General features: G+C 39.6%; 3 protein-coding genes across 7 annotated transcripts in view; 1 reads left to right on the top strand and 2 right to left on the bottom strand.

Moving 5' to 3' along the window:
* Nucleotides 1-7907, bottom strand: part of clcn3 (chloride channel 3) — a 39408-nt gene extending 31501 nt beyond the window's left edge. For 3 of the 4 annotated variants that reach the window (XM_032544536.1, XM_032544533.1, XM_032544537.1), the window contains exons 1-2: nucleotides 7675-7907; nucleotides 670-851 (exon numbers count right to left, since the gene is read on the bottom strand). In XM_032544536.1, coding sequence (XP_032400427.1) covers nucleotides 670-832 — 163 coding nt within the window. In that variant the 5' untranslated portion in view covers nucleotides 833-851; nucleotides 7675-7907. The remainder of the gene's footprint in view (nucleotides 1-669; nucleotides 852-7674) is intronic. The other variant, XM_032544535.1, reaches the window with a different exon arrangement.
* A 972-nt stretch (nucleotides 7908-8879) lies between these two features.
* nit1 (nitrilase 1) lies at nucleotides 8880-13106 on the bottom strand. 2 transcript variants are annotated; one of them, XM_032544550.1, is made up of 7 exons: nucleotides 13032-13106; nucleotides 12813-12939; nucleotides 11890-12123; nucleotides 11267-11370; nucleotides 10960-11096; nucleotides 9500-9625; nucleotides 8880-9396 (listed from the first exon to the last, which is right to left on the bottom strand). In XM_032544550.1, the coding sequence occupies exons 2-7, from the start codon at nucleotides 12899-12901 to the stop codon at nucleotides 9130-9132; spliced, it is 957 nt and encodes a 318-aa protein (XP_032400441.1). In that variant the 5' UTR covers nucleotides 12902-12939; nucleotides 13032-13106; the 3' UTR covers nucleotides 8880-9129. The 2 variants fall into 2 exon arrangements, with proteins under 2 accessions (XP_032400441.1, XP_032400442.1); XM_032544551.1 differs by lacking the exon at nucleotides 13032-13106 and having other exon boundaries at nucleotides 11890-12174.
* Nucleotides 13107-14000: 894 nt separating this feature from the next.
* The window catches only part of pfdn2 (prefoldin subunit 2), a 4204-nt gene continuing 835 nt past the window's right edge, over nucleotides 14001-17369 (top strand). Inside the window, exons 1-4 of the mRNA XM_032544555.1 lie at nucleotides 14001-14149; nucleotides 15298-15386; nucleotides 16352-16475; nucleotides 16703-17369. The exon at nucleotides 16703-17369 is cut by the window's right edge and continues 835 nt beyond it. Of these exons, the coding sequence (XP_032400446.1) occupies nucleotides 14069-14149; nucleotides 15298-15386; nucleotides 16352-16475; nucleotides 16703-16894 (486 nt within the window). The 5' untranslated portion in view covers nucleotides 14001-14068 and the 3' untranslated portion in view covers nucleotides 16895-17369. The remainder of the gene's footprint in view (nucleotides 14150-15297; nucleotides 15387-16351; nucleotides 16476-16702) is intronic.

The following is a 17369-nucleotide window of genomic DNA, read 5'->3' as shown; positions in this document are numbered from 1 at the left end:
ATTTGTTACCCTTGGACTTGAGGATCTCACTAATTGCTGAATGAAGACCATGTGATACAGTCAAAACTTCTCAAGGCTAATTGATTTTTAAATAATTCCTTGTGTTCAGATAATTTGGTTATCAGCAGGCAAAAAAGTGACTTTGGCTGTCTATATCCATATTTATTTTCCATTTGAATATTGATTCATAGTTTTATAACCATTTGTGAGGCTGTTTCAGACAAAACAGGAGCAGAACAAAGATGCTGGGTGGATGCTGGGCAGCAGGTGTCTGCAGAGTGTGACATAACGGGATGTAGAGCAGCTGATGGGTGTGGATGGAGATGAGGAGGGGGCCAATGGCAGAGCGACTGTGCCACAGAACAGCAACACACACAAGCAAACACACGCTTGATGCGTCTTGACATCAGCAGCGGGGTGACTCATAACCAGAGCAGCAACGTGTCTGCTCAGACAGGAGATGAACTGGATTTTGGACTTGAAGACGCAGCAACAGAAAGAATGGGGCACAGTGGGAAGCTCCCTGAGAATTCAAGTAAAGGTCCTATCTGATTGGAGGGTGAGGCTCAGTGTTCGTCAAGCCTGGGTCACAGGGGGGGAAGCTCAAAAGCTCCAGAACCAATCAAAACAGCTTGGGGGAGGTATTTGGAGGTATCCCGTTCTCCCTACCTGGGGAGGTAGCGTCCCCATCCAGCAGGTTGTCGTCCTCTGTGGTGTGGAAGTCCATGATAACGCCGGCTCCATCCAGCAGCTCCTCGTCGCTGCTGGCGCTGGCGATGCTGTTGTAGCTGTTCCTGCAGTAGCCTCTGTGGTACAGCTGCTCTGACTCCATTTAGCAACACACCGGTGCCCTGGATGATAAGGAGGGAGGAAGGGAGGGAGGGGAGTTGTGGAGATATACACACTGTGTTGTGAGGATGCTAGATTATAGAGTCTACAGACTGAAGTGGGTCACAGATGAGTAGGGTGAAGTAGAAAAACAGCAAAGACAGACAGGCCCACAGTGAGGCTATGATGGAGAGATTATAGTCATACACTTATTCATGGTCCAGCAAAAAATCTCCATCTATCTTCATCATTTGAGCGGTAAGAGAAACCTAACCAGTTCCCAGAGCTTGTTCTCAGACAAACAACAAAAGCCTGAACTGAGAGACAATCATCTGGTCACACACATTTTTTTATTGTATCTATCACATTTGTGTCCAGTTATATTTGGAGAATGAAGAAACTGGCACCGTCACTGGGAAACGAAAAGAGCAAACATACATGAGAAGTGCCCACAAAGTCCTTTAATTATTCTAAAGAATTACAAAGATACACAGTTTGACCCTTCTTTTAGAAATTGTCACCAGATCAAAATATACTCTATTTAATAGTCAATATTGTTTAGATCACTGACTTAAATGTCAGCAAGCCTCTCACAGACCCTGCCCATATTATATATTTTAAAAAGGTCCTTCATTGCTAATTTTAATCTTCTACTGTCTGTTGTGTTTCTGACATTTCCATTGTTAGCAATCCACGTACATTTCCTATTATGTTTAAGTGTTCTTAGCTAAAAAAAAAGAAAAAAGAAAAGATTACTGGTAAGAAAACTTCACAACACAGACACACAAATACAAAAATTTGAGAAAGTATATTTTTCAAGGTGCAGATAACCTTGAGAGATAACAGAAATATTGCAACCGCCGGACCACACGGGGATGGAGAATTAAGTCAAAGAAAAAGGGCATGAGGTGTGGAAGGGATGAGAGGGAAGGGATACAGGCCATCCATTTAGAGTTTAGATGAATGCTGACTGTCAGAGAACGCCAACCATGCTAATGAAGAGGTAGAATGACTGAGAACAAATATTTGGACCCCTTTACCAGAGAAGAAAAATACATTCGACCTATGATTGTAGATTCAAACCATCAATTAATCTAGTGTACTGGGGAGTCTAGCAACTATGATAAAAATCAATATCTCAGCTATGAAACTCTTTTCTTTTGCAACATTTACGAATAATTTATTTTTATAAAAAAAAGAATTTATGTCTACAGGAAAGCACACAATTCAACATATATGGAGAATAAAGTTTCCGATGACAACTAAATGTTTTACTTGGGTAAACATTGAGTTTCTCTCTCTAGTAAACCCTTATTTTCTCGTTGGATCGTACCAAATTACACAGTTCTATCAAAAAACCTCCTAGGAAATTATTAGGAAATCATGGACCCATAAAATGAAGTATTACCTTCTATTACCTTGGCCTACATATTGAAGATACCTTGGATTTTGATGCATAACGCAAATAGGAATGAAGTTCCCAGCTTTTTTGTTTGTTTGTTTTTTTCAATTTATATTTTTCTTAATTTGTTTGGTTCCTTTAATGGTTAGAACGTCAAGATATTTGGCATGGATGTTATGATCTTCTGTATGCTGCACAGCCGAGGGGTGTATTTATAGACTGAGGGATTAAGATGGCACATGGACATCCTCCCTACAATGAGAGCATGATTATGATAATAAAACTGCTGGACCAAAGAGAGCAGAGTGGCGTCAGCACACAGTTGGTCCCCTTTGCTTAAACCCCGCCCCCGTGTGGAAGATGCGGGGACTACACAAGAATCTGTAACCACAAACTGACAGACGTGACCTAAATGATCCCCACCAGGAGGAGCACATGACTCCTGAAGGTTAAAAGATAAGATATTTATAGCAATATCAGCCACAAGGCATGATTAGTCCCACAGTAATAAAGAAAGAGAGAAGAAGAGACTTCAGGAGACAGATGGTGCTGCAGCCTGACTGAACTTCACGAATGCTTTACGGTTTGACTGGCGACTATATATTTCTCTATATCTGTAAAAAAAAGACTAAATAGATTTCTAAGTTTCCTTTTTATTGACCTGAACAGATTCAACTTTCTATGTCATCTGGATTTGTCTTGCATGTGCTGACATTCAAAAAAGACCACAATGAAAAGGAAGTGAAGAAAAAGAAAACTGCGAGTCAGCTCGATAGATTTAGAAAGTAGGTGTCGCAAAAAAAACATGTGAAAAGTGCTTTTGAAACAAAACAATCATTTTATCCAGTGCATACAGAAAGTGAATGCCAAGGAAAGAGAATGTTTTTAAACTGCCACAAGCATATTTTTGGCATTCTGTACTGCAATGGGCTAATATATTGCCACAGACAATATTTTTGGTCAGGCTTTACTTCACATTTATTTCACATGAAAAAAATGGCTTGCAACAGTGCCGACCCTTTGCTTTAAAACATGGGGTGTTGGGGCGAAAGTCCCTCTCCTCTAACAAATAAATCCAGACACTTTGTTATGATAGTAAATTACTATGTTATGGCACAAGCTATGATGAACAAAAGCCTGCCGCAAACCCCAACAGTGAAACTGAAGACCACTCATCCACTCTAGCACAAACTCTATAATGTGAGGCACACAGGGAAGAGAAACTTTCCCTGTGGCAACAATCGCACTGATTCACCAAGAGACAGGACTTCCCTTTGCGCTATATCAAATCATCATGGCCAGGAAATTCAATTACGCTTGTTTGCAGAGTCGATCTCAAGGCAGAGATCCTCTAGGTGAGCTCATGTGATGTCGACCTCTAGTTACACTGCACAAAAGTCATGATTCGAGAAGAAAACCTCATACCAGTCTGAAATCTAAACTACTCTACTTAATCACACTTTCAGTACTTCTTCTATTTTGTTTGGACTTAAACTAAGCTTTTGTGGCTTAATTTGAACACACTGGGGTGCTGATTTATGCGTCATTGCTAACCAGGGCAAATTAGAGTGAGAGTACAAAATGCATGTTAAGTGTCAAGTGTGCAATTATCTTTTCAGAAAGACAGTTTTGATATTAAATAAACTGTGCTGCTGAGCCTCTTACAATGGTCTGGTTCAATTAGACTTGTCATCTTTTGTTCTATGTCTCACCGCTGGTGACATTTGATAGCTATAATTATGACAGTCTGCAGTATACTTGTTCATGTTTCAAAACAATAAATATGTCAGGGAGGCTAGGATGTGTTGGTAATTGAGGAGCTACTATCCTACGAGTCAGATTTCATTTTTGTGTTTGAGGATGTGGCTAGGCTAGAGGGAGGAGAGTGTGAGTGTCTGTGTCTGTGTGTGTGTGTGTGTGTGTGTGTGTGTGTGTGTGTGTGTGTGTGTGTGTGTGTGTGTGTGTCAGTCGATAACAGCAGCATGATCAACAGCGAGGGAACAAACGTTGCAGAGTCTGCTGATGTTACACAACTAGTTGAGCAGCGAGGGCCGTTATCTTCCTCCGGCTGGTCACTATGGAGGTGTTGCCCAGGCGACTGTTGCTGCTGGGATGTGACTCAGCGTTTTGCCCTCCCTCTAACTGACAAGCTCCCACCTCCTCCATAGACAGGGCCAATAAAGTGCTCTTCAAAGGGCAGCGGGTGATCGATATATGGATCACTTTGTGGCAAAACATGCAGCGTACAGCAGCTCCAACACAACAGGGAGCTTCCACTACTCACAATTAACAGCACGTCAACATGCAGCACTGACTTACTGCTGGAGATGTGCAGTTGATGAGTCATGTCAGTTTGAGAAATGAATACTCAGGACAACAAATATCTTGAATAAAACAAAAATCTCTGTCTTTAAAATTAATGTCAGATACTAGAAGTGGAAATTACAGCTTTAAATGGATTTAAGTTATAATGAACTAATTACTTAATCTATTCATTAAACTATTTAGTTTACATCATACAAACCTGCAGATCATGTAAATTACATATCATGTTACTGTCTCAAGGGGGGTGGGGGGATTTGTCACAGAAGTTCATCAAGGTGACTCTAAACCTAATTATACGATGTAATTGTGTGCTACTAATCGTTGAGAAAGCACAGGCCTTACTTAAAGGCTGACGTGTTGCGTGTAATCCGACCTCCTACTTCCTATGAACACCATAGTAAGAAAACAGCAGGGGATCTTACAGACAGGAGGGAGATAAAGACATATTTAAGTAACTGTGAATGAAACTCTAACGACATGACTGCAAAACACTGCAGACAGACGTAACCCGATCAGGAGCGCTGATTAAACCAACAGCCATGGCAAATCAAATAAGGAGCGAGGCAGTGCCTTTGGTTAGACCTGTCTGTACCACAGGGTGGGAAGAGACTTGATTCTGCTGTCAGAGGACAGATGGCTAATCATAAATCATAAATATACAATTACATACCTGAAAACAGGGATGGAATGAAAAGGTTATGGGTTAATGTTTAACTTTAACATTACCTTTTAGTGTCAAGGGCATCATGCTGACATGTAAGGTCTTAGTTAGTAAATGGGGCTGTGTGAAATGATTAAAATTAATGTAAAAGGGGATTTACATCAGGATCAGGCTTACAACTACTCGCACTGACAGCAAGGCTTCCGTATTTTTTCATTTCAATTTGCATTTTTCCCCACAAATATGAAGTTCAGAGTAAACAAATCATCTTTAATATTTCATGAAATTTGAGTGTCATGTAGAGACACTTTCAGTAGGGGTGTGGGGAAAAATTAGATCCAGCCTAATAATGCGATTCTTTCCGTGGCAATACTGTATCGATGCATAAGTATCAAACTTTTATTATATGTGCGTTGGGCAGTTTGTCTGCTTGACAATCCCATTTTTGCAGCAATACAATGAAGAAAGAGAAATCAATCTTTTAAGATGAAACAGATGTTGACAAAGTTTCTTTTTGGGGACACCATTTGAAATTGGAAGATAGTTGAAGTTGGAAAAAAGGAAATAAATTGCAATGTATCGCAGAATATTGCAATATGTTTAAAAATCACAACAATATCGTATCGTGGCATCGTGATGATATCACATCGTGAGGCATCTGGTGATTCCCACCCCTAAATTGCAGTAGTTTAAATTTACATACAAAAGGCCTGAAATACAGCATCCCAGCTCACCCTGCACATGCAGTCCCCTCGCCTCAATATGTCTGACATGATGTCTGCTAGTCCTAAAAGGGTTTGTCAATCAACAAATTATTTACAATGTTGATAACTTCATCATTCAACATGCAAAAATTACAAACACTTTCCGGGTTCCTGCTTATGAATTGTGTCTATATACTTTTTTTTCATGGTTTGTATCGTCGTGAAATGGATACAGTGCCTTTGAGATTTCGACTGATGACAAAACAAGCAATTTGATGACATAACCTTGGCTGTGGGAACGTGCAACGGGCACGTTTCACTCTTTTTTCCCCCCAATTTATAGACCGAACAACTTTATGATCAAATTAATTTATAATGAAGTTACCGATCTGTAATCGGAAAGTAGTCCTTAGCTCTAGCACTACTGGTCCATACCAATCATCACTTATGTTTAGAGCTGGTTATTATCAGACCTCAGCCACAGCAACTTTTACAATTAAATGTAGTTATAGTTAATGCAACAAATCCTTAATGATCTTGATAATGAGAAAAATATCAGGGCTTAAGCAAACAATTGTTATCATTATTGATTCATCTGTATTTTGCAGAGTCTAAAGATTGGCATTGCAAGTTAGCTTAGGCTATGAACACTGAACTTAATAAATTCATTTTCTCATTAAAAGTCCTATAGAAATCTTTTGAAAATAGTGAAAAACTGCCATTTACAAATTGGATTATATTTAAAATTGCTTAATTTATCCCAAAAAAAAGGTCTTAGAACCCAAAGATTTTCCATTTACTGTTAAAGAAGAATAAGAATACCAGCAAATATTCACTTTTAAGAAACTGTAGCCAGTACATTTTTGGTGTTTTTGCTTAAAATAATTGCAGAATAATTTAATGTTGATCAAGTAATTTATCAGTTGACTAATCAAACCAGCCAAATAGTAAAAGCCAATGGCCTATGTGATGGAAAGCCATTTTGTGTCATATTGAACTGGCATTAAAAAAACAGACTGGGGAAACCTTTATAACTGTGAAGGGTGATTTTAAAACAAGAAAACCTCAATATTAAAAAAAAAAAACGTGTGTATGAATGTAATATCCAGCCTAACTTTTTACACTCTAGCTAGTTGCTTAGACGGTAAGTTAACATTACACCCTGACCCTGGTCTATACATTCAGCCACAGGGTGTGCATAGGAAATGAGGAAAACGTTTGAAGAGAACGAATTTGTAGACAAGAGGACAGCATTCACAAGCAAAATACTGATTTGATTTGTAATGCTAATGATGAAAAACAACCATGACAGTCAGCATGGCAACAAAAAGCAGTCATTTGCAGCACGCGCTCAGCAGCTAGCCGCGCATGCATTAACGTTACATCTAAATTTCATGGTGAAAATGTCCAGAAAAAAAAGCACAAAATGAGGAAAATGTTGGCATGCAACCGTTGGGTTGTACAGCCTCAGTAGCCAAAGGCCTGAGACCACCAAAGCGTCAATTTATCCACAAGTATATTCACAACGAGCTAACGGTGAATTCACAGCGAATTCACCAAAAAAGCACGGCATCGACACCGACATACCATGCTAGCTGGGGAGCAAGCTAGCACCAGTGTTCGGGCAGCAAGAAGGGTGAATAATCAACTTGTGAGTTCCCAAAATTTGACAGCGATAGGAGGATGGATAGATGGCCTCGGAGGGTGAAACACACATTAAGATACCGCTAATAAAAAAAAGCAACATACGTTACCTTCCAGATGCCTCAATTTCAGCTCGGACACGAACATTCATCCTTTTTTTTTTCCTGGAGTTGAAACGAGGATTTTGGTTTCCTACACGAGTGGATTTGACGTTCTCCTCATCATGATGGTGTTTTCCTATTTCAGTCCCATTCCTGTGTCAGTGACGTTCACTTCCTGTTTCCCATCCTAACAGCAGCAGCGACTCCCATCCACAGTCTCTGTGATGTAAAACGGGCAAAAAGGAGAACAGCTGATCAATAATTCATCCAGTCACTGCAAATCAAACGGCCGAGATAAAGCCTGCTCATGTGTAGCCTAGTGTGCAGTAGTGGAAGGAAGTGCACTGTAAAAGTACTCCCATTACTAGCAGAGGAATACTGCACTGTACTTCTTTAAAGGTACTTCACTTGAGTATTTCTATTTTATTCTACTTTATACTTCTACACCACTAAATTTCAGAGGGAAATATTTGACTTTTTGCATTTTTTTGATACATTTAGTTACTTTGCATGATCAGATTAATTATACAATAGAACTAACAGATAAATTATGATGTATTATTATGAAAAAAAGATAATACTTTATTGATCCCTTGGTGAAATTCACAAACTGCCCGGCTGTAGCCAATAGATAGTTGAAAAAAGCCCCACCCTAACCAGCTGAAATATTGTGGTCTACATATTCATACATTAATACTTACTCTGGGGGGAAGCTAGTTAATGCACCAACTTCTGTTTATAAAGGTTAGGACTATACTTTTATGTTCAAGAAATTTGAGGATCTCCCCTTGAACTCTGGAAAAATTGTGACATGTTATGGTAATCAATGAATCTTAAAAAAATAACAGATGAATTGATGAGAAAAAAAATGACAGTTTTAAGGCATTTATTTGTTATTGTGGAAGGATTAAGGTTTTCCATTTACATGTATGAAGATGATATTAATACATAAATATGGTGAACATCAACATGAGTACATATTTTGATTGAAAAATTGAGGGTTTATATAAGATTGCGATTTTAGGCTATACACAGAGACGACTTGTTTCTGGGCCCCGATGAAGACATTAAACATTTCTTTACCATTTTATTCATTATCACCATTCTGCTGAGACTGAGACTGATGTAATACCATCAACCCAAATGAAGAAAGTTATCTATTTATTTATAATGGAAACAGAAGACAAACAAAACCGTTTTTTGAGTTTATAATCTTTCAGCAGTACCAGTATTTAATTTTAATCAAGGAAAAGTTACAGGTGAATTTTTTACATAACCATTCAGTACCACAGATCCACACATAGCCGTTCTTTCTTATATTGTTACTAGCCAACAGTACCACCTACTGACCAGTACGAGTAATTTACAGACTCATTTGGTCTGGGCTGATTTTTACTTCAAGTGGTCATAATGCAGCGTGACAGAAAACTAAACTGAGTTGGAATTTTTCCACTTCTTTTGTGGTCAAGTCTTCTCCAGACTGTGATAGAAACCAGTGTCTCTGCGGTGCTGTTGGACCGGCATGTTCTTCCTGGTGCTGCTGACCTTCTCCAGGTCGATCTCCACCAGCACCATGCCTGGCTTCTCTCCTCCGCAGTCGGCCAGCACCTCACCCCACGGGTCCACTGCCAGGGCGTGGCCATACGATGATCGCTTCTCGTGGTGCTGGCCGACCTGCGCCGCCGCCAGGACAAAACACTGGGTCTCGATTGCCCGTGCACGGAGTAAAACCTGGGAATAAACACATGAAGTTTGTGTTTGCTTGGGTTTATACATTATAATTATCCTTTCGTTGTAAGCTTGAGTAATCCATAAAAATAATGACTCATCCCACCTCCCAGTGAGCAGCTCCTGTTGCTTCAGTGAAGGCTGATGGGTATGTCAGTATCTCGGCCCCATGTCTTTGAAGAGCCAGCGATAACTCAGGGAATCTCAGATCATAGCAGATGCCCAGGCCAACCTGGGGCAGCAAAATAAGAATTGTCAAAACAAAGACCCAGAACAGATCTTAATGTTACACTACAGCTGGGAAGCCCAAAGTGGATCTAAAACAAGCCTGGACATATTCTCCATCAAGGAGTACAAGCCTAGGATGGTTTGACGACTTAAAGCCAAAACTTACAATTTCTGATTTTAAAATGTGTTTCTTTCCATTAAAGTGACAGTAAAATAAATACAGTATGCCTTTCTTTAAATCAAGGCTCTTTAACAGGGGATCCCCAGAGTTACTGCAGGGAGGCCTCCAAAATATTGTCAATCTTTGAGAGTTAAAATTGTTTTTATTTATTTTATTAAATGTCTTAATCCAACATATTGTTTGCTAATTTAAATCCCCACTGATGAAAGGCTTACTGGCCTATACTGTATGTAAGGTAGTGACTAAAGTAGCCATCCAGAGATACAGGTAATCCTAACGGTGGTGATCATAGAAATATACTGTATATATAATATATATATATATATATAGACACTATCTTTAACTGTCTACAGTTGGGCCGCGCTCTACTCTATTCCTATGGGTGACGTCAAGTGACTTCAACGTGCACGCAAAGCATTCCGGGAAGACAGCGCTGTATTTGGAAAAAATGCTGCACGTCAGTCAGAAAGCTGGCCGATGCCCATCTTTATGCAAATGAATCAGTTGAACGCGACTATCCAGTAGAAGTAGACAAAAATCTTTTGTCTGACCTTTCTCGATTTGAAATGAAGACAGATTCAGCAACTGCATGGGCTATTTCTCGCATCAAAAGTTTTCAGGGAACTTTGTAAAATATGTCGTTTTATTCTGTAAACTGATTCTGTCTATAGCTGCAAGTCAGGGGCGTGGAGCATCAACCACGGATATGACGTTGCGACACCATGCTTCAGTTGTGTCGCAAAAATGGATCAGCACTGTAAGGATTCACTGTGCCACATGCATTTGTAACTTAGGAAATCATACTGACAATTATTATTTTAATAGCTTAGTATTCTATGCACTAAAAAGGCTTGAGGCCGCCCTACACGTTATTATAGGCCCAGTTAAATATGCAACTTGTTTGCTTTATATGTAGGGGGTCCCTGCTCGGTCTCTCTTACAGTTAAGGGGTCCTTGGCTTAAAAAATGTGGAAGACCACTGCTTCAAATGGTCAAGAACACTGAAATCCCCTAACTGTTTGCTGGTCTACCTTTGACATATGTATCATTAACAGTTTTCTGTGGCAGTAGGTTTCTCAAACCAATCACCTAATTTGAAAAATGCATGTGCATTTACAGGCCAACTTGTGGTGATAATTATTATGTCATAAAATCACCTTGCCGATGGGAGTTTGGACTGGAGACACAAGGGAGGGTCCTGGGATGGTGAAGGCACTTTCTTTAAGGGATACGCCTTTTTCTGGAAGTTCCACATCAAACAAATGGGACTTCCTGTAGACGGAAATGATGTCCCCTGTGGGTGCAATGGCAATGTTAGCATGTGTGTTAAAAGGAATAAAATGGAAAAATGGACTGTGGATCTTAAAAAGCATGCAAAAAGCCCTTGAATTGATTTGGATCGTTTTTTCGAGTGTGTTTCTGAAAGTGAGAGAATGTAAAGAGAGCTTGTTCAATAAGCAGTACCTTTATCATTAATTATGATGTGACTGTTGTAGATCCGTTTGTCAGACTCCCAATCAGGTCCTCGTTCATGAAATCCTCCAAGAGACAGCCAGACTTCCAACTTTCTGGAAGAAGGAGAGGTTAAAATACCTGTAGAAATCCTAAAAAAGTGTCAGTTATTCACATCTTTCCGACATGAGACGTGAGACAATACAGAAGTAGCTGCATGCTGATGGATTAAGGGTTTTACCAAGCAACCTTGCTTGGCTACCGAATGCATACAGTATTTACACTATGTTACAATAAACATACTGAAACTAGGCTGCTTCATTAGCTCCAAATACTATGGCACACAAACTCTCTTTCTTTAATTTGTTCATTAAGCCAACAGTACATTTGGACGCAAGACAAGCTGGAAGCAAAACCCTGTCGACTCTGTATCTTTTTGTACAAACATGTTTTTGCTTGGACAGAGCCAAAATAGTAATAAAAGTTAATCCTGCTCTTAGCCAGCAGCCTACTGAAACATATCTTCCAGAAGTGTGGGAACGGGTCTACTCCCCACATTGAAAGACTTTTCTTTCACTGTGGGAAGCGGACCCGTTTCCTAGGAATAGGAATTGAAAAAAACCTAGTTTTTCTACCTGGCCAGCTGAGCGTATTGTGAGATTGTGTCTCCTGTCAAGCTCTCAGACAGCGACAGCGTCTCCTCTCGACTGGATCCGATGTAGTCGAAGCCCTCGGGCAGGAAGACCATGCTGGCCCCTCGCTCCTTGGCTTCCTTCACCAGCTGTTTACAGCCAGAGAAGTTGGCCTCTTTGTTCGGGGTGGCTGTCACCTGACACACTGCAACCACGGAGTGAGGTAAAGTTGACATCCTGCATGGAGAAGAGGTTGTTGACTATGTCCGGTGCACAGAAGCTGAATGACTGGCAAAGATATCAGGACAACCCTGGTTGATCATTAACTGCGCTAGTTAATCTGTTGTATATTCATTGTAGAATGTTATACAGCTTTGCACCCATGATGATCTTACTAGGATATGGGGACACCGTTTAAATGCAATATCTGAAATAAAAAAAACTCTATGCACTCTATTAATGCTGAATTCCATCTTAGTCATTTATGTTTTGCAGATATGAACTTTACGGTCACAATCATTTTAATTTTTAAAGATTTAATATTAGTTAATGAAAATAAATAGATAGATAGATATTTATTGATCCCAAAAAAATGGGAAATTACAGTGTTACAGCAGCACAAAAAATATACATACATACAATATACATGAAATAATAATAATAATAATAATAACAAAATATAAGAATAAAATATAAGAATATAAGAACAATTATTTAAATATATACAAAACGGGAAAAACAAAATGTGCAACTGTTTAACTATGCTAAAAATGTAAATGAACCAATCGTGCCGGTTGAGAATGAGAATAGTGATACAAACATGATATCACGATCATTACCTTCAATAGCATGACTCATGCTGCAATCGCAATATCAGTCAAAATAATCGCAATTAGATAGTTTCCCCATGTCGCGCATACACATACCTGTTTAGTGGCTTGATCTGTTTCCTGCCAGCTCGGAGAGAGGCCAAGTACTTCGCAGATGTTCCCAAAATGCACCTGGCTGTGAACATTGGTCCAAGGAGTGACTCAAGACAGCGTTTCACATTCCCTGTTTAACCATAGCCCGTTAATATCATAGACCGGTACAGTCCATGGTTAATATATATACAGTCTGAGAGTATAACACAAGTTGGCTATTACCGTAAAGCAGTGTGGTGCAGCAGGAAGGATCATAGACAGTTAAAAGGCTCAGCGACTTCTTTCTTCTTCTCTGTTGTTTATCAGAGACTAGAAACCAGCATTAAGGCACACCACCTCCACCTGCTGGAGAGTGTTTGCGTTTGTCTGACGGTGAGCAGTGTTTGGATACAAATATATATGTATAGGCGACATATCCCGCACTTGGACTGTTATGTATTCCATTTTCCTGGACACCAGAGAGGAGTTAATTCATCCCAGTCCGTGGTCATCTTGGGGGCTGTAGTTTGTGGCGCTACTGACTATTGTATTGCATATTGAAAGGTGGATCGATAATGTGGTTTCTAGGTGTGAGGAAGTGGTGGAAATAACTAAGTGCATTTATAAATATTGTGTTTTACTCCACAGCATTGATTTGACCATTTGAGTTATTTTGCAGAATTAGATTCACAATACAAAATATAAATCAACAGATACATTATTTGACATTCCTTTTGACCGCAAAGGGGATAATCTACATTTTTTTTGATTTCTTTTGGACTTTGAGGAACAAGGCCATTTTTGATCAGCTGTCATGAAATGTAGAACCTGTGAAATTAGGTCTTTTGTTTCTTAGAAAATCTTTCAGAGTAAATAAGTAGACTGAATTTCGCAGTCACATTTGTGTTTGGACAAGTATAAAAAATTTTTAGAAAATGGACCTTGTATACATTGCCGTTGATCAAATGGCTAGATTTAGGATTTGCATTTGATTCAAAAGGTCTTCAACTGTCTATGGTCTTGGACTCGATAAAGGTAGTCTTGACTTTAGCCCTGCATTATGTGATATTATGTTATTACATGTTAAATTAAGTTAGGACTATAAATCACGGGGGATTCACAAGCTACCTAGCAGTAAAGTAATTAAAATCAGCTCCACTTTTACCAGCTGCAGCTTGCAACATTAAATTGACATTAGACTGCTGGATTTTCACACAGGCACTCACGTGAACATGCGCTAAACATTCTGCCCGGGGTCCTTCCAAGCACACCCTTCCAAGATGGCGGCCAACAGTAGCAGCACGGCTGGGAAATCCAGCACCAGCGCCGGTGGAAAACAGTCCGGCCCGTCAGCCGAACAGGTACCCTCTCCTCCACCTCTCCTCCACCTCTCTTCCACCTCAGGCTGCTCCAGTCCGTACACTCGCTGCCGTTGTTGCTCAGTCGTGTCCGGCGACGCTAGAGCCGCTAATATGACTCTCAGTTAGCCGAGGCTAACGTTAGCTCCCCCATCGCCATCGTTCTGTTTTCTCACCACTTTTGATAAAGAGTGTGTGCTGCTAACACACACTTAAATAGGACCTAGGTGTATTTAACTTAGTGTAACTACCCCTCTATGGGACGGTGTGCTTCGGTGAATAAGTTTCGCCCAGTAAAAGTGTCAGAAGCAATTTTTTTTATCAACAAAGACCTCCCACACCCTGTTTGATTACTAACGTAAGGTACACGAAGTATTCTAGAAACATCGCTATATAATACTATAAGTATAATAAAAGTCCTGCATTCACAATGCAGCTTTTGGAAACTATTAACGTTATCAGCAAAACACAATGACAGCAGGGCTGCAAATATTACTTTACATGTTTAATTTCTGCCGATTTTTAATTAATAAATTAATATTGGTGTGTATGGGTCTGTAAAATTAAAAAAATGAATTCATTATTAGTCTCTTGAACTTCAGAAAACGCGTCACAATTTCCCGAACCAACAGTCCAACACAGAGATATTTTCATCGAGTACTTCAAGAAGACCAGAGTCTAAAACCAGCCAATGTTTGGCATTTTTCAGACAGCTTGTTTTGTCAGCAAACCAAACATAATGCTTTACAATGACATAGAGACAAGTAGTAAATCCTAACATTTTAAACTGGTGAATATTTAGTTTTGTTTTTAGTTTTTTTGCTGTAATACTGTAACGGTTTAGTCTTAGTTCTCAACTATAGTCCGATCAACAGCCATAAATCCAAAGTACTTGATTTGTAAAGATGCACAGTGAAGAGCAGAAAGCACCTCGGTTTTTGTGAAGATGTAACAATTGCATGTATTTAAAATAATTAGTTTTAGGGATGAAAACAACTGGAATATTTCATCACTACAGTACTGAATAAAATTAAAATGATTATATGTGACACAAGTGTGTGTGTGTGTGTGTGTGTGTGTGTGTGTGTGTGTGTGTGTGTGTGTGTGTGTGTCATGTTGCTGACGGTGTATTTTTTTTTTTGTTGTGACAGGTGGTGGCGACATTTCAGAGGATGCGCCAGGAACAGCGCAGTATGGCTTCTAAACTGGCAGAGTTGGAGATGGAGATCAACGAGCACAGGTTGGAAGCAGATGTTCCCACCTACAGCTTTTGATTCACTGTCTACTCATTTTATTTTAAATCAAGAAAGACATTTCCTATAACCATCTCCGGCTGACAGAGCCACCATAGATCTGATGTTGCGGAGTCTGCATTGCCGTTGATATTTTGTGAACTCCAAGCAATGTCGTAAAAACATGTCCTCAAGGCCCTGACACACCAACGAGACCGCCGGCCGAAGTTGGGCTGACTTTTGCGGTGTGTTCCGCACCGTCCCCACACGTCGGCTTTTGTCTGCCTTTTTTTGGCTGATTCAACATGTTGAATCGGCATGTTGAGATCAACATGTTGAATCGGCATGTTGAGATCAACATGTTGAATCGGCATAGCCGAGCCATCTGATTGGCTGTTCAGCTTTGAAAATGGTAGTGAGGAAAGCAAACACATGACTGTGAGAGCCCATGCAGAAGGCTCTTCTCAGTTTTCATCTGATCAATCCAATACACATCAGTTGGAATATTTTTGCACATTCTGTCCTTAAGATGGAAAACGTGTGTACAACGAGATACATAACTACTTGTGTGGTTGTATTTATTTCAACAATAACATGTCTTTTAAAAGATCTACACATTACAAAATGAACTAATGTTAATAAACTAATGTTCTACCGTGAAATTTAATGTAAAAACCATGTTGGACCTCTCTCTGAACCGTGGCTGGTGCTAGATGAACTACGCTAACTAGCCAGCCTCTAACTCAGTCAAATGTAACCGCTGAATGTTTCAGTCCGCTGGAACCTAGGCTAACGCTGTTTGCTTGTGGGTATCATAGCCACATTTGTATCCGCTTTCCCTTTTTGAGTGACAAATAGATTACCGCTGCCTAATGACATGGAGAGTTATTTCAGTTACCAGACTAGAAAACTAACTGCTGAGTATATCTTTTTGGTGTCATTTTTCACTGTTTTTTTTTTTTTATCCATCCAGCTTAGTAATTGACACCCTGAGGGAAGTGGATCCTTCGAGGAAATGCTTTCGTCTAGTAGGAGGAGTGTTGGTAGAGAGGACGGTAAAAGAAGTTCTACCAGCCTTGGAAACCAACAAAGAACAGGTGATGGAGAAGAAAAGGAAATCAAGTGGACTAGTACATTATCTTTCAAATTAGTACTGGATTGTTTAAATATCAATTTCTGATTAAAGTAGATACTTGAAAGGTCAATACTCTCCTTTTAACAACTGCATATATGTAGCCAGTTAATACCAAATAAGAAGGAAACTTAAGGAACAAATCTAACTTTTCATTTAGAAGTAAAGTTCTTCTTGTTTTCTTCCCAACAGATCTCCAAAATAATCGAGTCCATCAACACGCAGATGCAGACTAAAGGACGGGAGCTCACAGAGTACAGGGAACGCTACAACATCCGCTTGGTGGGAGAGGGCGAAGGAGAGGCACAAGGCCAGTCGGCGGCATCTTCTAGGGACAGTGAAGGAGGCGGTTCTAAAAGCGGAGCTGGCGTTTTAGTTTCGTAGTTTGTAATCATAGAGGGCAAACTTAGGGCCTTATGATTTCTACAGTACTGAAAATAGAGTTGGAGTCACAAAATATAGGTTTCACATTTGAACTTTTCACAGGATGAATTTGGTTTTGGAAATTGAGGAAATAGTTCTGCTGAACATATTGGTCTTGGTATTGAACTATACATACTGTTCTGCTGACATATGTGAATGCTAGTTTATGTGTAAAACGTTTGTCTTACATCTGCCTTTCAGTGAAGCTGACTTTTTTTATGTGGCATAAATTAAACATTTCAATTCTGAGCACTTGTTTTTTAGTCTTACTCTCATTTACACATGAGCAAGTGAATATTTTACTGCCTCAGATTACAGAAACTATCAAATATAATTGGCAAGGTGCTGGTTTAAAATTTTCAAGTAACAAAAATAGATTTCAAATACCTAGAACACAAGACTTAGGAGTGCACTGTTTAAAAAAAAAAAAAAATTT

The sequence above is a fragment of the Etheostoma spectabile genome, chromosome 19, assembly GCF_008692095.1.
Source record: "Etheostoma spectabile isolate EspeVRDwgs_2016 chromosome 19, UIUC_Espe_1.0, whole genome shotgun sequence".
Lineage (NCBI taxonomy): Eukaryota > Metazoa > Chordata > Actinopteri > Perciformes > Percidae > Etheostoma > Etheostoma spectabile.
The sequence above is the reverse complement of the archived record's forward strand: the minus strand, read 5'-3'. Positions and strand labels throughout refer to the sequence as shown.

What these genes read in the sequence shown, in the direction of transcription:
- nit1 (XM_032544550.1), bottom strand. Translation starts at nt 12,901, where the DNA reads ATGTTCACAGCCAGGTGCATTTTGGGAACATCTGCGAAGTACTTGGCC. An exon ending in CAGATCAAGCCACTAAACAG is followed by an intron (nt 12,124 to 12,812) that starts GTATGTGTATGC and finishes TTCTCCATGCAG; the next exon opens with GATGTCAACTTTACCTCACT. An exon ending in CAATACGCTCAGCTGGCCAG is followed by an intron (nt 11,371 to 11,889) that starts GTAGAAAAACTA and finishes TCCTTCTTCCAG; the next exon opens with AAAGTTGGAAGTCTGGCTGT.